Here is a 25,123-nt window from a genome sequence, read left to right on the forward strand (position 1 = left end):
TACCACACAAACCAACACCTAGAGCCCGTGTCTAAACCTCTGTGATCCCAGTGACACATTCATGAGGTAGACTGAGTTCACCAATAAATCTGCTGCATTTATTGCTTTCCCAGTCAACAAGACTGTGTGATTTTTTCCCCCATGAGTAGGAGTGTTTTTATTTATTTATTTATTTATCACAGAACAAACGTACAATTTATATTCGAACTTTCTAACACTACATTCTGATATAATCTATATTTTTAAAATATTTGTCTCCTTTGTAGTAAAATTAAGAGATATTGTAAAAACTTCCTTTTACCTAGCTGCTGTTAGGTAAGTTAAAGTATTACTGACCTTGTGCCAGAAAGCATGTGTTCTGCCAAGCGACTGAGATGGCAGAGGAATGGAAACTCAATCTGCAGATGATTGAAAGCAGTGCTGGGTAAAGGCGGCAGCAAAATGGTGGTCATGCAGCGTTTTCCCCACAATCATGCAGAAACTTGCCAATAAACATTGATTTCATTCCCACTCCTCGTTCCTTCTGCTAGAGCTTGAGCTTTTCGCTATAGCAACAGCGGAGAGGTGACTGCTTTTATTCTCAGACCTCATGCTTTTCATCTCCTCAGCCATAACGGCTCTAAAATGCTCTCTTTACTATAACAGATTGCTGGATTTTTAAGGAGAATACCAACCTCTGTGGAATGGCAGAGCAGGATCAGGAATTTTGAGAACAAATATCTGCATAGGAATCCCTTATCATACCTAATGAAATTGTCAATAAACCTGGAACAACGTCCTTGTTTACTTACAGCCTGCCAATTCCAGCTTTTCATGTTATGTAGAAAGGATGGGATAAACTCTGACTCCTTGATACTTCTGTAGATGTTATTGCACAGGTTTTTCTTTCATTCTGTTAATGCTAATGTTGTTGTTCCAGAGTTCAATACTGTTGCAAGAGCAGTTTCAAGATATTTTCCTTTATTCATGATGTTTCACCACCAAAGTGTCCATAAAACAAAGTGGATATTCCCTAAGTCTATAGTTAGGGAGCTAGAATGCTTTTCCGTATCCTTATGGACACAGGAAAGGCCACGTGTCTCAGTTTTGTCAAGCATACCAGGAGTTGGCCAGTACTGCCCAGCCCTAGAAGTTAGGTAGGTTTGAGCAGATTGTTAGGTCTTCAGGATAGGGACCTTTGTGAGGCTCTTCTTTGTGCAGAGCACAGGCATAATGCAGCCAAGTTCCCTAACTGGTGTCCAAGCTACTACTGTAATACACACTTTGCAAGAGTACAATTGAAGCTCCCTTCTTTTTTTTCTTTCTCCTTTTCTTTCTTTTCTTTTCTTTTCTTTTCTTTTCTTTTCTTTTCTTTTCTTTTCTTTTCTTTTCTTCTCTTCTCTTCTCTTCTCTTCTCTTCTCTTCACTTTTCTTTTCTTCTCTTCTCTTCTCTTTTCTTCTCTTTTCTTCTCTTTTCTTCTCTTTTCTTCTCTTATCTTTTCTTTTCTTTTTTCTTTTTTTCTTCTTTTCTCTTCTCTTCTTCTTTCCTCTTCTTTCCTCTTTTCTTTTCTTTTCTTTTCTTTTCTTTTCTTTTCTTTTCTTTTCTTTTCTTTTCTTTTCTTTTCTTTTCTTTTCTTTTCTTTTCTCTTTTTTTCTTCTTTTCTCTTCTCTTCTCTTCTTTTCTCTTTTCTTTTCTTTTCTTTTCTTTTCTTTTCTTTTCTTTTCTTTTCTTTTCTTTTCTTCTTTTCTTTTCTTTTCTTTTCTTTTCTTTTCTTTTCTTTTCTTTCTTTTCTTTTCTTTTTTTTCTTTTTTCTTCTCTTCTCTTCTCTTCTTTTCTCTTCTCTTCTCTTTTCTTTTCTTTTCTTTTCTTTTCTTTTCTTTTCTTTTTTCTTTTCTTTTCTGTTTTTTCTTTTCTTTTCTTTTTGTTTTTTTCTTCTTTTCTCGTCTCTTCTTCTTTTCTTTTCTTTTCTTTTCTTTTCTTTTCTTTTCTTTTCTTTTCTTTTCTTTTCTTTTCTTTTCTTTTCATTTCATTTTCTTTTCTTTTCTTTTCTTTTCTTTTCTTTTCTTTTCTTTTCTTTTCTTTTCTTTTCTTTTCTTTTCTTTTCTTTTCTTTTCTTTTCTTTTCTTTTCTTTTCTTTTCTTCTTCCTTTCTATTTCTTAATTTCTTAATCTCTTTCCTGAGAGGAACACCTCCCAAGGTTTTGCACAGGCTTTGAGATTTCTATTTATATTATAGTTAGTCTGTATACCTTCTCCTTACATTACTGACTCTGCTTAGGACCAGATTTATTTAATATAACTACAGGAAGGATTTTCTCTAATATTTACAAAGCAGGCAGAAATATGAAAGAGAGTCTCATGAGAAGACCTGTACCTACAAGATTGGCTAGAATGTCTTCAAAGAGAAACATAACAGTCCAAGTTCAGGATCTGGCAAGGAAGAAGGAGAGGAAATTGTTTTCAGAGATAGTTCAGCATGTGTTTCCAAACATTGTCTGATTGTGTGTTTGTTGTTGTTATTTTTTTTTGAGTCATTTGTTTATTTCCTTTTATACACCTTAACATCTTACATCTTCCCTCTAAGAAAACCAGGTTTTCTCCTTTCTGAAGTCCCAGTGTCTGTTGAAGCTCAACATGAATTGCATCAATGAGCTGTTTAAATACAGACCTGCCCTCAGTACCTCATGATGTACTAACTCATTAAGGTGTGGTGTTAACTGGCTCTGAACACAGCCAGCTTCATTCTTTAGCGTGAAACAATGCTTTGTTGACCAAACAAACAAACAACAACTAAACAACAGAAAAGCAACCCAACAAACCAATATTGAGTACAAGGACAACACATAAATGGCTAAATAACATAAATAGCAAAAGAGTGGATATGGTGATCATTGCAGGGTATTGGCAGCCCTTGTTTGAAACAAGCGTTTGAACTGAGGAAAGAACATGACCAAAAGTAAGTGTTTAGCTGTTTATTTTATTTTTAAACACAGACAAGCACACTCCATTTTAAGTTGACAAGCTTCAAGAGTAGTTACTCACAGTATAAACAGGCATAGGATTCAGTGGAGATGCTTTAATGTTGAAATATTGCTTCCAGAGGTGTGGCTGCAGCTTCCAAATGTGGGCATGCTAAAATGGGCTTTCAACCAGTCAATTTAGGTGTTCTAATATAAGTAGGCGTCTTTGTATAAATTGTTGGCTGCGTACTCCTTCCTGTGCTCTCTCTGGATAAAAAGAAACACACAGGATATAATCTACAGCATTTTGGTGTTTTCTGCAGATTCATTGCTCTTCCCATCCCCTCTTGCTTCAGGATTAGGCTCTGCCTGGAAGTGACTTGGAAATGGAAGATATTTGCAAGCAGCTGAATATAGCAGTTCTTTGTAGATCAAATATGTCCTTTTGGCTTCTTCACCCAGCTTGTGTATGCAGTTATCAGGAAGGAACATTTGGCTATTCTGAGTGTGCTGAGGAGGGCCTTTATAGCAAGGTATGCTTTACTGAGAAACGGACTTGTTTTTGTGCGAGTTGCCAGCCAGTAGTCTCCAAGGAAACAAACAACAGCAATAAAAAACAGAAGGAAACCCTCTGTGCACCCTTATGGCTTTAAAAATACTTCATGCCATAATGGTGTGAGGAGTTGATACTCCAGAGTGAGCAAAACACGCTGAAAACTAAAAACAAGGCCTGCTAGTGCATTCTCCCTGCATCCCTGGGGCAATGCCTGGCTTCCAGCAGGGTGGGTGCAAGGCCTGCCCTCAGCCATCATGCCCCTCTGCCATTTCCTTAGCCAGAGCAATCTGGGCCAGCAATGGCCCCTGCACTCCAGGTAGTGAAAGGGAGCACTTCGTGTGGAGTCCACACACATCGTGCAAAAGCACGATGCTCTGGGGACAGCTGGAGCTGGGTGAGGGATTGTTCTCAGCTGTCTGAGGCCTGCCAAAATACTCCTGGTGCTCACCATCAAGGCAAACAGCATGGGCTTGCCTGGAGGGGTTCCAGCAACCAGGTCTGAGTGACACGGTACTCGGGAGTGATGAGTGAGGTAGCTCTGAATCAGCACTTACACAATTACAAATCTTTCGTGTAACAAAGGTGAAGTTGAAGTGTCAACGGGCAGAGCTCAGGAGAAACGGGGAGGGCTGCACGCCTGTCTCTTCTACTCACACTGCTGACACCTCGGCTGGGAATGCCCCAGGAAATGCTGGGGGAAACTCCTGCCCAAGCCTCTTAGAGCCTCAGTCACCCAGAGAAGGCTGCAACTTGCAGGCAAAAAGCTCAGCGCTGGCCCCTCTCCGTTGATTTATCCAGAGAAAACCCAGCTTCAGAAAACAGAAATAATTTCTGTAGTACTTTTTGGCCGATGCTGAAGTTTATGAAATGTATGCAAAACAGGATTTCTTCATCTCTGAGGGTGGATGGAGACGAAGTCTCTGTTGCAATTCATGAGTTTTGCATAACTGTTCAAATTGTTTTGCCCCAGAATCCACAGGTAATTCTTTTTATCCTTCTGCTTATTTTGTAGTAATATACAGTCATTTCTTCCTACCCCTACATGAATCAATTTCAATTAGAAAAAAAAGGATTTCATACATGTGCATATGTGTGCAGAAAAGTTCATTATGTATGCATTTTTCTCATACACTTGTTGCTAAATTAAAGCCTCAGGAGCGTGAACTCAAACCCTCTGGCTGAAGAACTAGAGCCAGTACTAGTGCCAAGCTGGTCTGGTGAGTGTGGTTGGGGTTGGGTTGGATAATTTCCTCAGTTCAGTTTTGTGTTGGCATCAGCAGGAGCTACCCTGCTAATTTTAAGGATCAGAGGGTCTGTGGACAGTGAGTTTTTCTTTTAGAGGCAAGATTTAAAGTAAGAGGTTTGCTCTGAGACAGAAAGAGGCTGCTGGGGAAGTTAGAGGTGGCATCACAAAACCTCCATCCTCCATTTAGCCTGGCATTTTGGCACACCTGTGACTGGGCTGGACTGAGATGAGTTGGGTGCAGCCTGGAAAGGGCATCAGCATTAATTTTCTCTCATTAAACGGTGCATCATAAAAGTAATAAAAAATAAAATAAAATAAATTACAAAATTAAGATGATTACTTTGCACTTAGTGAATAGAATATTGTTCTGAACTTTTGCAGGGAAAATGGAACACAAGAGAAGTGTTTTAACCTTATCTGTAGAATGCACTTTAAATAGCAAGGCTGCATACCAGATACGGGCTGTGTTTTCAATACAAGCTTTCCCTTATAAAGATAAAATTTGTCTGCTGAACCCAAAGCGATACTTTTCAAAAACAAATGAAGAACCTCTACATTCTATTTTACTTACATTGGCAATATTTTATTCTCTTGCTATGTAACAAGCTTCTAACATGCCAGTGCCACCAGGTAGTTTCACGCTGCCGCACAGAACCAGGACAAATGAAGCTTCTGGACTCAGCTGCTACTTCGCATGATGGTCTCACTGGGCATTCAAAAATTCCATGAAACAAGACAATATTCTTTCATTAACCCAAGTGACACCAGACAGGGCAAAATTCTTGCCATCACACAGGAAATTCATATCTTTTTTATGGTAAGGAGAGGCACTGGCACAGAGCCCGCTGTGGTGGCACCACGGGGCTGGAGTCAGCACAGGGCTGTCACCCAGCGCTGCTCGCCCAAAGTGCTCTGCGCTTGGGGTATGCAAGAGGAGTCTCACACAGGTCGTCCCAATGTCCTGAAGTAACAGGTGGCCAGGTCTAGAGAGCAGGACACCGAGCTGCTCGCCTCTGTTGTGCCCATCTCACTTCAACCTCCAGGGTTTTTGTTCCTTTCTCCTTGTCCAACTGGCACCTCCAACTACAAGTACTTTGTGCACAGGCTGTTCCTAGCACTTGTCTGAACAGCATCTGAGTTGTATTTCAGTTCAAGTTGCATTCCTGTTAATCTGAATATTCCAATTGCTGATAGTTAGCTGATAACTAAATGAAAATTATGGCTAAAATCCTTGCTTTCGTGCCCTAAGGGATATCAGATTTGATTCACATGAGCCATAAAGACAGAAATGTCGTTAATTACAAGGTGTATTGACAAAGACTTAGTAGATGCTGGAGACAAAGAAGTTACTGATGAGTATTTGCTTTTAAAATAAGGAATAATATCTGGAACAAAAAATAATATCTGGAACAAAAAAGATATAAACAAATTTTTAACAGGCAGATAGATTGGAGCTAACAATACTGTCAAAATGTTTGTTTGATCATACCAGAACTCTTCTGTGTTTAAAATATTGTTCCTTTAGCACGAGATACTGCAAACATCAGTTCCTTACCAGTTTGTACCTTACAGCTGGTTTCAGGTTCAACATTTCAGCAATGTCTGGGGTTTCACTCTTGCTCTTCTGCTCCCTCCTCTACTGATGTGTATATTCTGTGGAGCTGGATAAAATGTGATTACACACTGCAGTCTTTCCTGATCAGGACACTTTCAGTCTTTCTCTTCTACTTGGTCTTTTTTTTTTTTTTTTTTTTTTTCATGAAACACATGAAGGCTTAATTATTTTGCCCAGGATTATGCTGCAATCAGTGAGAACTGGCTGCAGGAACATGCAGACAGACACACAGAGAGCGTAATACCCTGAGCATTGTTTCCCTAGGAAGACAGCTTAGCCATCCTCCCTTAAACATAAGATCACTGTGTGGGTCTGTACTTTTGGTGGATTGCTACTGGCTTCATGTATTGAAAAGGGACTGTACTATTGTAAAACAAGACAATTTTTTTAGACCAGTATAATTTTCAAATGATAAAGACAAGTACAAATGTTTTGCATAAGTTCCTCTGATGTTACAGACTTGCCTTGGCCGTATAGGCAATATGCAGTGTAAAACTCATGGCTGGTACATATACTGGCTGCCTGCCTTGTTAATTTCATAAGAAAATGTTTTCTGCAGAAGGCACCACCTTAGGAAGCACCCTGAAGTTAGTGCCATTGCTTTCTGCACTGCTGAACATGGTTGAGATTTGAGGAGGAAGGAACTGAAACAAGACATATCCAGAGAAAACCTCATAAGACTCCAAAAAATGGTCATGAGATTCTGGCCTCCAGGGGTTTTGGCAGTTACACAGAAAGACACGTTACCATTTTGTGTTGTATGAGTTCTCACCTGACATGTTCATCACCTTGGAGGTTGTTACACGTTGTACAGAAATGAGCCACATCATGTCCTGTTCACACCTGATGTCCTAGTGAGGGACAGTGAGCATGGCCACTGGGATGATCTCTGGAAGGAGCCAGGCTTCCCTTCCCCACCACAACACTGCCTAGCCCAGGTGATCTCCCCCTTGACGCCTTCCCCATGTGTGATGCCACCCCCTGCATCATGCTTTCCCCACGGTGTCTCTCGCTGCTGGCGCCAGGGAGGGGGAGCAGGTCAGCTCTGACATGGCTTTGGTGACAACTAGTCTGTAATTTTCATTTGGGGCTGCAGAGAATTACGCCCTGGAGTTTATTTATTAGAAAATAAAATCAAAGCCAGACTAGATAATTGCTTATGGCAAACCTATTTCTACACAAGGTACACTAGGTGTCAAATACTATTGGGTGAAATCATAAATACAGGGTGTATGTACAATACAGGGTGTGTGTGTGCAACCCTCTACTCATAATGGTTATTTTTCCCCTAAATGACAAGGCACAAAAGTGTGAATTTTAGGGGAAAAAAAGTTGCCAGGAGAATATTGCTGAATTTCATCCACTGATCTGCCTCCCACTCCTTTTTTTTCTGCCTTCCAGAGTCTCTGGATTCTGCTAGTAATGGGGCACTGGAAAAAGAAGAGGAGTGCAGCAAGACACGGGACTACCTGAGGCCCCAGTAACCAGTGTGTTGATCCATCAACAGAAAGTACCCAGACATGTGGTTTCTTGCTATTTGAGATGTCCTCGGACATCCTACCTGCCTCTGGGATTTCTCCTTGGCTTTGCGTACATTCATTTTGATTGAACCAGTTTATTCCTGGATCATGTTTGGAGGTATTAAATGTTTTATCCTTATCTGTTAAAGGTCACTTTATTCACAAAAATATTAGTAAATAATGAAGACTAGGTTTGCAGATACCCTTCTCCTGGTTTAGACAAAGCAGCAAACAGATTTTGAGATGAAGAAGAAGCTTTCTGTCTGTGATGACTTATGGGCACAAGTTGTGCCCATAATATTTGTGAACATTGCTGTCTGCAAATTATCTACTGTTTGTACTGAACATTACAGAAAACACAGATGAATGAAAAGTGGGAAGTCATTTATGAGGAGAATTCTGAATAGTTTTCCTTTTTACAAGCAATGCAGAATAGCCAGCTCCTGGCATTCAGAGCCATGAACAGGATCCACAAAGATCATCAAATCCAACTCCTGGCTCCACACAGGACCACTCAAAACTCAAACCATGTCTGAGAGCGTTGTCCAAATGCTACTTGAACCCCAGCAGGCTTGGGGCTGTGACCACTGCTCTTACAAACTATGAGTTATGAGTTATGAATTTTGAGCAAATAGGGTTTCGTATTGTCCTTAGACTTCTGAATACTTGATAGGTAATTTTATAGCCTTGTATCCAGTAATTTGATGATTTGCGGGTTAGATTTTTTTTTATTACTTTATTACTGATGTTTTGGAATTACCTCTAGTGGTAAGGCTACTCTATGCCCAGATATTTCTAATCATGCTATGTTTCCTTACATGGATTACCAAGCAACAGGTCATTGTGCTTGCATACATCTGTACAACCCCTACTGAGCCAGTCTGTGTGGAGAACTGAAGAGCATGTGGTGCAGAGGTTGGCATGATTCCTGAGCTAATCCCGGAGTGCTTGCTGTCTTTGAAACATCAAATGCATGATGCGTCAACTACCCAGCAAGCACACATGCATTTCTGCCTGGGAAATCACAGTCAGAAGTAGTGTAACTGCACCTAATTGGAGACAATCATCATGATACTTCCCACCAAAGCAATGTGGATTTACTGGAGTGGCACAGAATGAAATAGCAGGCTCTCACTATGCAATGCACATTTGTGTGGTCTGTTCTTAATAGATAGGGGAGGCCATTTAGGATGAGCTTGTTTTTCCAAATACGATCGTAGCATGAAGAGGTGTGGTATCTCCCTTACACGCGGAGGGAAAGCTGATTAGCTGCAATTGTGCCATGAACGTGCCCCATTCCCATACACACCCTGGTGTGCTTTGTCTTTGAGTCGCATCCAGTCATCTACATCTGCACTGTGAGGTGGTGCACATCGTCCCGCTGTTCCTCCCATGAAACCACACAGCTATGCTGCAAGAAGCAGAGGAGTATTGCACAATGTGTTCAAACCATCTCAGAATTAAAAAGCTGATGAAAAAGTTATGCGGGATAATTAATTAGTGTATATCCACATGTTTGCTTATGCTTGCCATTTGTTTGTTTCTTTCAGTCTGCCTTCTGGTCTTTGAAGGGGAGGGAACTACTGCTAATTTATGCAACACAATTTGGAGTTTCAAATTGAACCATGCGTTGCCATACATCTGCTTGGGATAAATGAAACAAGTCGTCCTTTAACCTCTCTCTGTTTATGAGGTGAGGCCAGCTCCTAACCTAGCCAGTCTCTGTCCCTTGTCCCTTGCTCTTCCATACTTCAGTTCTCCTTACAGTCCTGTCAATGTCCTCTGCTCTCACTGTTTTCTTGTGTGTCCCTCAGCACCTCCTGTTCCTCATGTTTGCTTTTCATTTGTGTCTTGTCATGTTTTCTCACCTACCTGTCCTTTTTCAGTTCTTCAGCCTTCCATAAACCCCCTATTTCCTGTTTCTCAGCTTTCCTGCACACCCTTTTCTACTCTGCCTTCATGATCCTCACACGTATTTTCTTGCCTCACCACCGTTTCTCTGCTGTCCACCATAGTCCTTTATGTCCTATCAAGTGCTCACGCATACCAAGGCGCCAGGTGCAATCCCAGTGCTTTTAGTCATGGAATTTCTTCAATCAAATCAGATTGCTGATCTGAAGAAGTAACATTTCAATGTCGTACCATTGGTCTCTTTCCCTAGACCATACACCAGTTGGCATGGCCTTTTTTTACCTCATGGTGGAGACAGGTAGATGTGGGGAAAATATATATATTTGAGAAATTATCATAGTTTTAAAACAGGAACACTAACATACCTTTGGACTTTGGGTAAGTTTCCTCAGGGAACAGCCGTCAGCAATTCCCTTTCTTTAGTAGTGGAAATTTGAAGTGTTACCTACATTAGAATTAGATTTATATTAGCTGAAGTTTATTCTATTCTATTCTATTCTATTCTATTCTATTCTATTCTATTCTATTCTATCCTATCCTATCCTATCCTATCCTATTCTACTCTACTCTACTCTACTCTACTCTACTCTACTCTACTCTATTCTATTCAATCCTAATTATTGTCTATTACATGTAGTCTGTTTACTGACCCATGTATCCTCCTGCAAGTCAACATATTCTTTCTTATAGAATAGATACAACCTGTTGTGTCAGGTCTTTTGTCTGTATTTCAGGCATGTGTAGTAGATATTATTTCTGACGTGTTGGTCATAAAATTATTTCCTGGCTGCTTTTCATATATATCTATTTATGAGTAATTCATTTGAGACAGAGTAAATGTATAGATTTCTGAACTCAGAGTCCTGTTAAAGGTTCTCATGACTATTTTGAAAAAAACAGATTTTAAACATGATTAGATAGATCAAACAAAAAATATAAAATACAGTGTATTATAACAGAAATTTTACTTGGCTTCAGTGCAGCTTTTTAACAGCTGTCCTGTGTAAAGACTGAGCCATATAAGCATATACACACCTACTCAGCTTCATAAGAAAATTTCTTAAAGATTTTAGCTTTTTTTTCTTTTTTTTTTCCTTAAAGGATAGAACAAAGGCAAAAAGGTATTAATAAAAATACCTTTCATCTTAGTAAGCACAGCATTAAAAACATAGAGACTGCCAGAAGAAAGGAATGTTTTCAGAAATGTGATCTATCCTGTAATTTCTAGTTACAGTTAAATGAGAGCTCTGCAAATCTTTTTTACAATTTGTTGTTAACGATTTTCTACTTGAGACTATCTTTGATTTAATCCCATTCAACTCATAATTTTCAGTGGGCTTGCCTGAGAAATATTATCCTTTTAAACTAAAAGAGCGTAGATTTAGATTAGATATAAGGAAGAATTTCTTCACTGTATGTGTGTGGTGAGGCAGTGGAACAGGTTGCACAGGGAAGCTGTGGGTGCCCCATCCCTGGCAGTGTTCAAAGCCAGGTTGGATGGGGCTTTGAGCAGCCTGATTTAGTGGGAGATGGGGGATGTCCCTGCTTGTGGAAGGGGGGGGTGGAATTAGATGGGCTTTAAGGTCCCTTCCAACACATGTTATTCTATGATTCTATGATTATATCCTTTTTAGGGAGGAAAAAAAAAAAAGCCATCTGAATTGCTCATCAGAATGCCAGTAACATGGGAGTTACACTCACATAAAACGTTTAAGACATTGCCTAAGCTGATTTTTCTTCCACTTTTTAGTTGCTTTACTGCCTTAGCTGCTTGTGGGGAAATATCTACAATAATTACTTTTGCTAATAAAACTATTGAGTAACAAAAATAAACTTTTCCATGGTAGCTCCACACAGTCTCAGGTGTCTGTATGAGTGTTTCACAGCTGTCAGCCACACGGGAGTAGAAACTGTGGAAAATGCTAGAATGGCACCTGGAGCCAAACTGCGGGTATTTCACTGCTGTCATTTACAGCTCTTAGTGAGTAATGAGAAAGGAGCTGGTCCTCCCAGGGCAGAATCAGCATAGTGGCTGCATTAGTATTTCTGTGGCAGTATAAATTTTGTGGGGTACGTTTGCTTTTGCCTTGCCTGGCATTTGTACTGCATTATCTGTCATGGTACCTTTTCTAAAAAATACATGTTCACTGTTGGTAACTCATACATGCGCTGCTGTTTCAGGAAATAGCACTGCTGTAATTAATAGGCTTGAGGCATTGTGGCTGCAAGACATAGGACAAAAAATATTCTGTCATTTTGTGCCAGTTTTTCCATGGTTGAAAGTGCCACTTAAGTGCTGTTTATATTATTAAGCAAGCTATTTATAAAGCAAGACGTAGAGTAACAGCAACCTTATGAGTAATATCAGGCTAAAACAACTGAAGATAGTTGCATTTATAGCTATCTGATAAACACATCACCAGAGGGACTGTGATGTGTTTTTGTTTGAAGTTTTGGTTTGGAAAGAAGCAGCTTGAATGAGAGAATGTTTGTGCCTGTGACTACTAGTTGGAAGTGAAGAAATCATAAAACAAGTTAGTATGGGGATGATAAAGTAATGATATCATGAATGAGATAGTTTACTACTGGGTAAGAGCCAGGACAAGTAATGACAGCAACAGAGCCTCCTCCATTTCGAAACCCGTCAGCAAGCATTTGTTTGCAGTTTCCTTCTTGTGGAACTCAGACATGAGAGATACTGACAATAGGATTGTCATTTTTTTACACTGCCACCACATGTAGTCCTGGTGTGGAGCACAACACTTCTTTTGCTGTAGAAGATGCTTTGACTTCCATTTGTACAGCTGCTGATTTCTTCTGAGCTTGCAGATGCTTGCATGAGAAGCAGATGCTGGGAGGGAGTAACGGTTAATTAGAGAGGGATGAGGTGAAGCTCACTTTCATGCCTGAGCCTGGATTTTAGAAGGAAGGGATGGCTAGAAGGTGTAATTCCCTTCCCAAACCCTTCCCCTCCAGGGCCTCCCAGCTCCAGCTCCCCTGCCATGCTGCTACAAAGGCATAAAGGCATATGCCCATGTGCCCAGGGAAGAACTCCGGGCTGCCCGGCCCTCCTGGCTTCACCCAGCAGGTCTGGGAGCATGGAGAGGGTCTGTGTGTTGTAATACACCTGCGCCTTCCTTGGAAGCCTTGTGCTTTAGGCTTCCTGACACGTGGCATGGGAACATAGCTATGCGGTGTGACATAAAATGGGATGTGGCCCCTCCATCTGATGGGGCTCGGAGGCACCTTGCTCCCATTTTTGAGGATTGTATCCTCAATGGCTTTATAGGCACATGAGTGAAAGAAGAAATAAATAACCCAGACAAAACCTTCCTACCTTGAAAAGGGGAAATGTAGTGCTACTATATCAAATTAAAAAGTAATGTCACTATGGAAAATTCTCAGAGTGTTCTTGAGTGTGGCTGGGAGAAAAGCCAATGCAGAAAAGCTTCTTCAGCTCAGTTTTGTGCACAAAGGCTCTTTTTTGTTTGCGTGCAAGTCTGCTTGTACTTCTGTTTTCCCATGCTGCTGAAGGAAGTAACACAGTTTAGCACAAAGCCAGCCTTACTCTTTAATGGTGCAAGATTTGTAGCACATCAGCAGGAAACAAGAGCTGGAAGGTGAGTTTTGCCTGAAAACAAAAGAAAAAATGTAAACTGATTTAATCTCTACATAGTTAATTCCTTTGTTCTTCTCACTGCTTTAAAGGAGTTAAAAATTCTCTATTCCAGCAATTATACTGGCTTGGAGTGTGCTTTTGGTCAACTCAGACATGCTCTTCTTCACACCAAAAAGAATTAATTAAATTAATGGTATAAGAAAAAAAAAATATTTAAAATTATTCATTTTTAGTTTATAATTACAAAATTTATTAAACATAATAGTCTAGTCAGAGACTAGATAACTAGGTAAACTGGTAATAACTGGTAAACTGCATCATCTACTATCCTGAAATAATATTTCCAAGCACATCATTAAGAACCCATTAAAGAAGGCAAGCAAATGAATGTAAATTTTCATAACAAGGCAAAATTATGTATGTAGTCAGTATTCTCTTGCTTTCCAAAGATGTGGGGGAAGAAACAAAAACTTCTTCTAGAATTTTAAGAATTATTGTTAATTTGCATAAAATTATTTCTTCTAGGGCATAGAGGACCAAAAATACTCATTTGAGAGCATTGCAGAAGACACTGTAGACATGTGCAGGCAAAACAGCTCGTGGCTGCCAGTTACATTATGGAGATGATGCAGACCTGGGATGTGGAGCGTTGTTACTCTGGTTTTGACACCAAGACAATGTATCTCTGGACTGGATCTGCCAAAGGGCTTGAACACCTTCAGCTACCAAAAAACGTCACTCCCATTCTGGCCTTTCAGAGGTAGGGCTGCCATATAGACTCTGTTCTCTCGACTCTTAGCGTGTAATCCGAAGTGCTTGGTTGGGAAGCCAGGTTCCTGGTATTTTATGCAGAGCCTCAAAACAGGACCCAGTAGAGTCACATGCTGAGTGAGTAGCTGATCAGAATTTAGTTTCCTAAAGGTATCGTAATCATTTACTAGGATATAACCTAAGTACAGTCATCACGCCCATGGTATGCAAGCTGGCATACAGCAGCCGCCAGCCAGATTGCTGCTGTTGCCCACCCCATGCCAAGCACACAAGGGAGCAGACAGCTCTGAGGAATCCCAGGCAGGTTTGGGACCTGGTTTCTGGTTCCTGTAAGTGTCTGCACAGCACAAAATGCAGGAGTCCAGCCAGAAGAGGACCTGCAATTCTGGCCCAGCCCACGGGAGGAACTCCTGAATAGGATGGGAGAAGGTGCAGGGCTGAAGAAAGCGTGGTAGGGCTGCAGGTATGTGAGCATGCAGCATTTGCTCCCGGTTCAGGGAAGTGAATGGAGACAGGTCCTCTCCTGCATGTGGGCATGAATCAGTATTGAGTCAGGAGCCACCCATGCCACTGATGCCAACAGTGGTGCTTGCTGCTGCCGGTGTTGCTGTTAAATAGCACTGTGGGGTGTTTCCAATGCACATATACATGCAGAGCAGGAAAATTTTAACTCATGTAGAAAAATCTTTGGAGAAAACTTTGGAAAAAATGGTTTCTGTGAGGATTACCTTTCTGAGTGTCACCTTACACATGCATTTCTTTTGGATGATTCATCCTGTTTCCTTTCAGCACATGAATCTGTAGGAGTTTATAGCCCTATACAGTCAACTCTAACTCAGGGGGTTAATTGCAGTGGATTAGCTGCATCATGAACCAGCTACAATGCATGCAAAAATCATGTTCATGTGGTGCGTGGACCTACAGTTCAGGCAGCTCAAATTCAGGTATCACTGCCCTGCACGGTTAATGGTGTCAAGTTCTTCCTCTTTGTTTTCTTGCAATTACCCTGCCTTTACACAAGTTTTGCATAGAGTTCTCTCCCCCACCTCCAGCTCTCAGCTCCCTCTGGTGCTTTCAGGAGCCCCTGGCGTGCCCCTCAGAGGAAGACATAGGGAGAGGGTCCAACAGAGAAGCAAACACTTTAGCAAATAATTTCTGAGCCCTCTGCAAAGTAATCCAACACCCCCTGAGGCTAGGCATTTCCTCTGCACTGGGATTTTAAGGAACGTCTGAGGCTGCATTTCTTTGAGCAGCTGAGCTGCTCTAACAGTCTGCTGCTTTTGAAAGGGGTGCTCTTATCCTCTGTCCCCTTCATTTTGTGGCTGGCCCTTCTTTCCATGGATTTATTTGGCTCATTACCTCAGAAGACAGCAACCTGCTTTCTTTTTCCTAATTATTTTTCCCCTGGGCTAACGAGGTCTGTCAGCTGATGGAGCTGGCAGTTAGCACCGGGGTGGGATGGGTGGTGGGGAACAGAGCTGGGGATGCACAGACAGGGTGACCTAGGGCAGAAGCTCAGCCCACGGGGTGGGAGTGCATCCTTCAGTGCTGCTTTGGACCACAGCTTGGTTGCCTTTGAAGGATCACCCTGTCTCCAGTGCTACCCTGGTGCCGTTGCTCCAGGGTGAGACAGAGGTGGACCTTAACTAATGGGCAATTTAACACCGAAGAAATGAGCAGCATTTTTCCAGCCTTTCTGTCCTAGAGCAGCTAGCTGTGGGGTTGGAGAAGAGCCAGGCCGACACAAGGGAACAGGCAAGAAAAGCAGCCAGGGTGGTGGGATAGGAAAAGAGGACCCTGCCCAGGGCTGTCCCCAGTAAGGCTGAACAACTGGCTCACTGGCAGCTCCCCCCTAGCCCCACTTCACCTACAGCTGGCTTTCCAAAGACAATCCTAAACACCGAAGTGCTTGCTCCTGCAGACGCTAGAGATTACGAACTCTACATATGCATTTCACAGCACAATGAAATTTGCCCCCCACACACACTTCAGGGTGCCACAGGCACTCTCACCCCATTGCTGCTCCCCTGGCCAGCTGCCCCCGCTGCCCCACAGGTCTGAAGTGTGGGACTGGTTGGGTAAGAGCTGATGGATGAAATTTGGCTGCAGAGAGGCTGTCCGCACCCAGGCTGCCCCAGTGCTTTGCTCGGGGCTAAAGAGGCAGTGGCATAAATGTGATCTTTCTCTCGTCAGCAGATTGGTTGATCTCTGAGGAGCTCTGCCTTTTTGATAACCCCTGCCTCTGCTTATATAATTAGTTACGCAATGTTCAAAGAGGAGCCTTGGATGATGCAGGAAGCGGAGCCTGCTAATGAGAGTGGGTGTAGATGTGTGATCAAGTTGGAGAGCCAGCTCTGAGCACAGCCTCCTGGGGCAGAGCAGGCAAGGATTGGTGCCCTGTTAGCATGGCTGGCTTGGGACCTTTGCTGGTGCAGGTATGTTGTTTGACCACCTACTTTGAAAGAAAACATCTTGATTTTTATTTCTTCATGTGTTGAATACACTAGCTTGAGGGTGGAGCTGTGGATAGGTCCTGGGCCTGCTGTTATCAGTGGTGCGGCGTTAGGCTGTGAATTGGTGCAATTTTCTGGAGACAGCTTTGCAGGTGCAGGAGGAGACTAAACCTCCGTGAAGGCGGATGTGTACGTGACTCTTTCCTAGCATGCAATTTTGGGGTGGAGGGTTAATTTGTGCAGCTGGAAGGAAGAAGTCTCTAATCTGTGCATCATGTATAGAACAGATTGATAGCAGCTAGCATTTCAAATGTCGGTGATACAACAAGTATTTTGTTCACGTCTGGCTGTAGGAACAACTGAGTGCATGATACCATTCATAAGCCGCTGTTGAGGACAGACTCTCATTATCAAACACAGGCAGTCAAACATTATGAGTCAGTATCTTCTGCCTTCTTCCCCATCTGTCTCCCAAATCAGGAGCAACTTAATCAGAATTTATTAAAATGTAGTACTGGGTTATCATTTGCCTTTTAATTGTAACTTCACATTTTCCCACTTCCCTTCAAAATACAGTGCTTTCCTAAGTGGATACGTTGATTGTGACTCAGAGAGCTGAACATTTAAAAGGTAATGTATTTCCAAGAAAAACATCCAGCCCCACTGGCTTCTGCCTTACAATCAGCCTAAGCAAGTCTCAGAGATCTTCCCTCCTAAACACCCCTCACCCCAGCGCTCTGTATCTGGCCTCGGAGCAGTCACAGTTTTTTGTCCCAGCAGAAGTGACAACGTGGCCTCACATCCCATGTCCAAGCAATCCCAGTTGCCTGAGCTCCTCTCCACGTGCAGCCAAGAGAATTGCCTGATGCTGATGAGATGGTCTTGGTGAGTATATCTGTAGGCACAGATTAAATTGTGGGTCCCTTCCTACAGGGGGCAAGGAGAAGAGACAGGAGCCCTGGTTTGGCTGCCCCCATGCTGCAATGGGAGCACCCTGGAGAGGTGACAGGTCCTGCCTGATGGGTTGAGCAGGAGAGAAATGCCTGATGATAGGTAAATGGTGCTCAAAGGGCAGAAAATATGGGAGGATTAAGGCAGAGGTGAAGAGTTCAGGGAAGAGCTGGTGTAGAGGGGACCGGTGCAGCAGCATTGTCACTTTATTATTACCTTTGCTCTCTGGGGCCCATAATTAACATGCACAGGGAATTGCACACAGTCTGCTGTGCCAACAACACAGTGCTGAACCTTGTAACTTGAGCTGCTACAGCATACCGAAGCTCTTCAAACTCACAAGTGCTGTATGGGCAGAGGACACCAGGAAGCCCCATGCAGGTGTCCCCAGGGCCAGAGGTGATTTCCCTGGTGGGTCCAGAGCATGTCTCAGGGGAGGACACTTAGAAGGTGCTAGCCCCAGGTGTGCCTCCAAGTTTCCCTGAGCTTCTCCAAGCACAGTGAGGACAGGCAGAAGACAACTGCCCTTCGCAGAGGCTGCTCTGGGAGGATGGTGCTACCTCTTGCTGCCTTGAGACAGGCAGATGCTGGGGCTGCGTTGTTAGGCAGGAGCTGCTGCTGTGCTGTGGTGTGTAGTGCTGTAACACAGAGGTGAGCTGTGCATAAGTCCACGGAGGGAGATTCCCTGGGTGGAGAAACCTTACTGTCCCCTGCAAGCCCATGGCCTGTCCCCTGGCATGGTGTCACAGGGGCTGGGGACCACCATGGGCCCATCACCAGATGCAGGACTACTTTGTCCTGCAGCCCCTTGTAGGAGGGGTGGCACAGCCATGGCAGGGAAGGCAGGGGAGCAGGGAGGACCACCCCTCCATGCTGGAGTGTGGGTGCTGCACTCCCTCACCCCTTGTCCTCCTCAGTGGCTGCAGGGTTGGCCCATGGGGGTGCATGTGGTGATTTGGCCTGCATGGCAGCGCTGCCCATGGCACAAGGTCCTTCAGCTGCCCAAGGAGGGACACCAGCACCAGGAGAAGTGTGTCTGCCCTGTCCTTGCTGCTGGTGAGCCCTCAAAACAGGCCTGTGGAGCTGAGGGGAGTGAGGACGACAGGGGCATCAGGAGGGGTGAGGATAGGTGCTGTGTCTGACGTGGTCTCCTCAGCCTCGCTCTCCATCTCATCCAGGCTCTCACTGACAGAGGGGATGATCTGCACCACCTTCTCCTGGAAGTGCACTTGCTTGCGAGGAGCTGGCGGGGCCTCTGGTTGGGCAGGGGCTGCTGGTGGCAGGCTCCTGTCCTTGCTGCCCTTCAGGATGCTCTTCATGTGTCCCAGCAGCGAGCGGTGCTGCTCCCTCTGGGCTCCATGAAACGTGTATGTCTGCTCGGTGTCACCAGCAATGGTCGAGGCTGCTGTGGTGGCTGTAGGATCCACATATTGGCCCACCTGGGGATGCGCCTCTTTGTGCTCTGGGCTCTTTCTCCTCTTGCTCAGCAGGAAGTAGGCCAGGGCGGTGAGCACCAGCATGGAGCCTGGGGAGAAGGGCACGGTGGCTGAGGGCTGGCCCAAGGCCAAGTGCAAGCCAAGCAGTGTTTGGTCCTGCTAGCTCAGCATCCCACACATCCCCACCATCTCTGGTCCACTGTCCCCAACAGACCATGTTCCTCCTCCATCTGCACTCCTCCCCACCCCAGCACAGGCTCCTCACCAGGTATGGTGACGTGCCAGACAAGGACGGGATGCAGGAAGCAAGCCACCGAGAGCAGTGTGTACCCCAGGAATTTCTGGAAGCTCCCCGGGCGCCTAGCTTGCTTCCAGCAGGCGTGTGCCAGGGAGTTGGGCTCATATCTGGGGAGAGAAACAGAAGTCCTTGTGGGATAGGGCACCAGGTGCATGACAAGAAGATTTGGACCTAACCATGACCCACCTAAAGGTTCAGACCCTTACTCTAGTTCACCAGGAAACCGGTGTGTTGGTGAGGGAAGGTAAATAAAGTCTGAGCCCTCCTTGTAGTGGGCAGAGGCCAGGGGCTTCATCTGCCAGAGGTCAGCATCTCAGGCGACCTCTCCTTGGCACACTTGTGCCTACTAGCTGTAGTAAGGTGTTGTCTCCTAGCTATCAGGGCTTTTGAGTTTATGCTACAAGACAGCAGAAGGGCCCAGCCTCTGAGAAGTGCGTAAGTATTTTCTAGATTTTAATTTAAATTTCTGTGCTGTCTCTGGGAGGGAGCTCTAGGGATCTGGCTCTTTCTTCAACCCCGGTGCGTTGCAGGAGTTCACACTGCGTGTTAAGGAGATGCTGCAGACCAGGGTTTGTTGTGCTAATGCTCAGCAAATTATGGCACAAGCTTGGGTTAAAATAAAAGTTTAATTGGCTGCAGACATGTCCCCACTCACCTCCCCCCTGCCTGAGTGTGCTGGCCATGGCAGTAGGGGCAGGACCTTTGGTGTGGTACTTGCAGCTTGGCTAGGTCTGGTGCTGCCTGCAAAGGACGGGTTGCCCTAGGGAGGGCCCACCAAGGCTGGAGAAGACTGCCCAGAGGCTACTCACGTGAAACACATCTCCAGGAACAAACTGATAAAGAAGAAGCCTTCACAGACAGTGACTGCAATCCCTGAAAAACTGAAAGGTGGAGCTGTCAGGGGGGCAGGGCTGGGCTGGAGCACACTCTGCAGATGGCAGAAGGGGCACAGGGGGCTGGGATTTACTACCCAGTTCACAACATAGACTGTGTGCTGAGGTCTGAACACTTTGCCTGGGTTTGTGGAGGAAAGACCCAGACCTTCTACCCAGGAGGGGTCAGCTTGCAGCCAGTATCACCTCTGGCCTGCTTGAGTCTGCAGGAGCATGGGGAGAAGGTCACTCTAACAGGATCAGCTTACTCTTCTGAAGCCTAACAAAGGAGATCTCGATTCCCCAAAGACTTGGATGTTGTTCCAGGATAGTTTGTTGCTGCATATGTGGAGGGGTCAAGTGTGTCACCCCTACCAGCTCTGACTAGAAGGGCAAAAATACTCACAGCAGATAGAAAGCCAGGCTTTTGAACTGCCCTCGTTGCAGAGTTTCTACCCCCACGCCGATCAGCACTAGAAGAGAAGGCAGGAAAGATGCTGAGTGCAGGCTCAGTTCCTGACTCCGGTGCCCCGCCAGCTGCCAGCATCCATGCCCCGATTTCTGCGGCTGCCAGCACGGCTGCTCCTGCTCTGCAGCGCCGGTGACTCACGCTGACACACGAACCCCAGGGTCAGAGCCGAGTGCTGGCCTCAACGTGCAGCCCAGGAACCCAGCCCAGCGGCACCCCTGCCAGGGCAGCCTTGTGGCTGCGTGGGCTGGGGAGAGGTGCTCCGAGGATACCAGCTTTTGGCAGCTACAAGAGGTGAGCAACGGTGTCCTGCGTCCCTCCCACCCCCCTGTTCAAGCACAGCTGCCATGGGACTTCTCTCCCACCACCCCATCCATCCCTGCCCCTCATCGCCACGCTTCTCCTAGGCTGGGGAAATCTCTGCCCAGGTCCCGACCATGCCCACCACTCCTGCACCCCACTTCTCCTGCTGCACCCCACACGTGGCTGTAGGGCAGCAGCAGGTCGGGGGAAACGTGCCAGCTGCATTCATGAAGGGCCGTAGCCATGGCATTAAAATCCTTTGCTAGGCAAACAGAAAAAGCTATAACAGGAGCAGGCAGATTAAAAACGAGGAATGAACATCACCCCAGTGCCCCAGCCAGCACAGCACACTGGGGAGTCATTTTAAGGGTGATTAAGAGTATTAGCGAGGCTAAAATCTTCCCTGGACTGGCCATTAGGGGCCAATAGCTTTATGGGATGGAAGCTTTCCTTCAAGATCCTTCAGGAGTATTTCCAAAATGGCACAGGAATGAAGTGCCTCGCATCAGCTGCAGAAAACTGGTTCACCACTGATCCTGCTCAGTGCACACTTGCCATGGCCTGAGGAGCCGGTTGGCTTTGGCTGTCCAAACTGTGGCTTTGCCCCACACGGAGAAGAAGGCCAGGCTCACAAGTGGGTAGGCAGGTGCCAGTGATGCTGGGTCCCTCACACCCACAGGGTTGGTCAATGCCAAGGGTCTGTGCCTGAGCACACAGTGCTTCTGGCCCAGCCAAACAAAGCCCCACCAGGATGCTGTCATCCTGTTGGTTCCTGCTGTGTCACCTGCAGCTGCTGGTCCCCGATCTGCCCGGGGAACACATGGGACTCATGTGCCGCCCTCCTCTGCAGTGGCTGCCTCTCCAGCCCTGAGCAGAGGCGGGGGAAATCAGCCTCATCGGAGAGCTGTGAAGGGACCAAGCTGTGCAATCCTATATGCAAAGAATTGTCCTTCGCTACCCTGTGATTGAGGAGCCTTCTTTATACTCTCCCCTACAAATGCAGAATTCATCCATTCATTCCTTCCCTACCGGCAAACGCAGAATTCAACAGCTTGGCTGTAGTGCTAGAGTCCCTGCTCTGCCTGGGGAGGTTTCCTGATTTTGCACAGCTTATGCTTTATCCTCAAAGCTCTTTGGGTGAAGTATCTGCAAAAGCAAAGGGTTGTTTCCAAGGTGCTTGTTTGGGCTCGTTGCTGCCTTGATTTGGATCTTCTCCAAACCATGCGGCTGAAGGCACATGACTAGGAATTAAATGGTTGAAAGGCTGAGAATTAAGAAATAAGTAAGGACTCTCTCCTTAGACGTAGAAATCACAAGGCCTAAAATCTCTGAATTACAGATATGCCCCAAACATGGCAGGGATTTGTGGGACTGTTTGATTATTCCTCACTAACTAGCCATGGACAGCAGGACTGTCTGATGTGTTCCACACAACAAGCCCCATTGCACTCCAGGGTCCTGTGGGAAGGTGGGGGTTACATTTTGTGGGCAACCTTCTGTGTTTGCAAGCAGCTTATGGAGTTGGCCAGGCCTTCTCAGGATCAATTAGTGATGCTGATGCACTCTCCTCTCCCTTTAATATTTTTATTCCGGCAAAGCCTGTGGGATTCTTTTCTGCATGGTTTCCATTTCATGCAAAAACCTCATGCACCTCATCAGGCACTAAACACTGCATCAAGCTGTTTTCTTACCCCCTTGAGACAGACAGAGAAATAAAACACAGGCACCTCCCATTCCTTTGCTGGCCTTTTGGGAAAACCAGGTGGTACTGGGAATGCATCAGAGTGGAGATATGGAAAAGTACAGAGACCAGCTGTACTCTGTGGTGTGTGATGTCTGTGCTCTGGGATGTTCAGCTGAGAGGGGACTGCACTGCTCATTTCAACAAGAACTACAGAAAGAAATGTAGGTGATGCACAGTGAGGAAAAGAGATCAAGCAGACGAGAGAGATTATATTCCATTAAGATACCTCCAAATTGTAAGCTACTTTCAATTTTTATGTTCTAGCTTTAGTTTTCCCACGGCAGCAAGCTCATGTTTTCTCTCAGGAGCTTTAAGAGTGAATATGACCAGCATGGGGCTCATGTGGGCCAGAGGGGGATGGGGATGGAGAGATTTGCATTTGCTGGTTAAAGTTGTGTCCCGGCTCCTATCTGTTGCAGCCTCATCGTGATGTGCACTTATCTGCTGGGCGTTTGTACAAACTCCGGGACTCAAACCTCAGCCTGTTATCAGTCCTCCAAAGTACACTGCAGAGCACAGCCTCCAGCGTTCCAGTTGGGCTTCGGCTGTCCTTGGGGACCTGTGCTCTCTTCAGCAGACCTTTGTACTTTCTACTTGGCCCCTGACTTGAGCAAAGTGTCTGCAGTTGATAAAGGAAATGCCATGGTAGGAGGGCGTGCTGCGACCTACCCTGCGCTGTCTGAAATCTGAAATTCCCAGGGTCTGACACAGGCACCCCAGACACCTCTCATCAGGAACCTCTGGCTCACACCTCCAGCCTCGCGGCAAACCAAACCCTTTGATCCCTGCTTTGCTGATGGGGAAACTGAGGCAGAGAGTGCTGCTTGCCCTGCCCTGTGACAGCGAGTCAGCAGCGGTGCCAGTGAGCCCCTGAGCACACCGGGTGGCTGTAGCCCCTGCCCTGCCCGTTCACCTCATCCAGCTGGGTGGGTGAGCTGGTGATGTTGGCACCACTGCTGTGACCCCAGCTGCTTCCTGAGCCTGGCAAGAGAGGGCAGGGGCTGTGCCACCAAGGCTGGGACCTCTCCGTCCTGCCTGGCCCCGGGGCACAGAAGAAATCCCAGCACAAGGAGCTCCCCCTGCATTTTTGACTCCCACAGAGCAGCCTGCCAGGTTTGTGCAGCCCTGAGTATTTTGCTTTTCAGTCCCACTCACATCATGCTTGTCCCCCTGCCTCTTTTACAAGCATATCATTTAGTTTCCTTTCCAATTTGCGCTTTAGCTTGTTGTGACACTTACTCTGTGCCTTAAAAGGCGGCAAAGAAAAAGAGAGCTTGCTCCTACCTGCTGCGGTGGAGATGCCCAGCAATCGGCAGGCGTACTCCAGGGCACTCCAAAACGCCTCGTGCCGCATGGTGGGGAGATGAAGGCGGCGATGCCGGCCAGGCAGAAGCTCCCTCCTCAGACTTCCTGCCGTGTGCAGCACCCAGCTGCAGGCAGAGCCTCCCGTGCACGGTGCAGGGTGACCTTTGCGAAGGACCAGCCACCTCCACGGGGCCTCCCAGGGGAGAGCAAGCTGCCACCGCTGGGAACCGGTCAGCACTGCTTCCAGGGCTGCGGACACTTGGCCTTTTCCTCCTCGTTTCCTGGGGTTGCTGGCCTGGGGATGATTAATGATTGGTAAGGGGGGGGGTGCGGCTTTGGGAGCATTTGCACCCGGGGTGCACGCGTGGCCTTTCCTGCTTGGAGGCAGCAGCTCTGGAAGCCCAAGCTGATTACATGCATGTGAAGTCATTAGTGCTGTGCAGCTCCCGGCAGGTTAACCGTTTGTGAGGATGGCGGTGCTTGCTTTTGGCAAAAGAGCAGCAGGTTCCTGGAGGATCGTGGGGCTCCCAGGGGTGCCTCCTGCTGCTGATCATCTGCTGCCTCCTGCTGCTGACCCCCCTGCCGTGGTTGCTGCTTACCAGCCTGTGAGTGGTGCTGTGTCAGGGCAAATGTGCAACCACAGGAACGAGGAGGTCAGACCTGTTCCTAAGGGTCCTATAAAGCCAGGCTGGCCATGGCAGGAGAGATGTGTATTTGTCTTTTTGGGAACCTCATTATTTCTGTACTGCAGTCACCCAGCCGTTCAGCAGCACCACAGCCATTTGCAGTGGGGTCCCACGAGTGTCCTGACACGTGGAGTGGGGGCAGAGGAGGAGGGCTGTGCATGTACACTCTGACCTCTCTGTTTTGGCTTTAGTAGACGGCATCAGGGTCCGTGGCTTGCCTCTTCAGGACACAGAGCCTCTGGAGAGGGGCAGCCCTCGGCACGAAGGCTGAGATGGGCCAGTGCTGGCCTGCTCCAGACCCTTGCTACATAGAGAGATCAGCCCGGCCCCCGTGGGCAGCATGTACTTCTGGTTCCTGCAGGGCTGTGGGCTCACAGGGCAATGAGTCCATCTGCAGGGCCAGTCACTGCAGCCCCTGCCCTCGCCCTA

At 46.0% G+C, this 25,123-nt stretch overlaps 3 protein-coding genes across 3 annotated transcripts in view; all 3 read right to left on the reverse strand.

The window, feature by feature from the left end:
• LOC118246182 (interferon-induced protein with tetratricopeptide repeats 5-like) overlaps positions 1-25,123 on the reverse strand; it is a 348,670-nt gene that overhangs the window by 218,619 nt on the left and 104,928 nt on the right. The gene's annotated exons all lie outside the window — the stretch shown is intronic.
• The window catches only part of FAS (Fas cell surface death receptor), a 250,540-nt gene that overhangs the window by 120,483 nt on the left and 104,934 nt on the right, over positions 1-25,123 (reverse strand). The gene's annotated exons all lie outside the window — the stretch shown is intronic.
• On the reverse strand, positions 18,646-24,057 carry TMEM72 (transmembrane protein 72). Its single transcript, XM_035544073.1, has 5 exons — positions 23,988-24,057; positions 20,594-20,660; positions 20,125-20,196; positions 19,283-19,422; positions 18,646-19,106 (listed from the first exon to the last, which is right to left on the reverse strand). The coding sequence occupies exons 1-5, from the start codon at positions 24,055-24,057 to the stop codon at positions 18,646-18,648; spliced, it is 810 nt and encodes a 269-aa protein (XP_035399966.1).

The sequence above is a fragment of the Cygnus atratus genome, chromosome 7 (genome assembly GCF_013377495.2).
Source record: "Cygnus atratus isolate AKBS03 ecotype Queensland, Australia chromosome 7, CAtr_DNAZoo_HiC_assembly, whole genome shotgun sequence".
Classification (NCBI taxonomy): domain Eukaryota; kingdom Metazoa; phylum Chordata; class Aves; order Anseriformes; family Anatidae; genus Cygnus; species Cygnus atratus.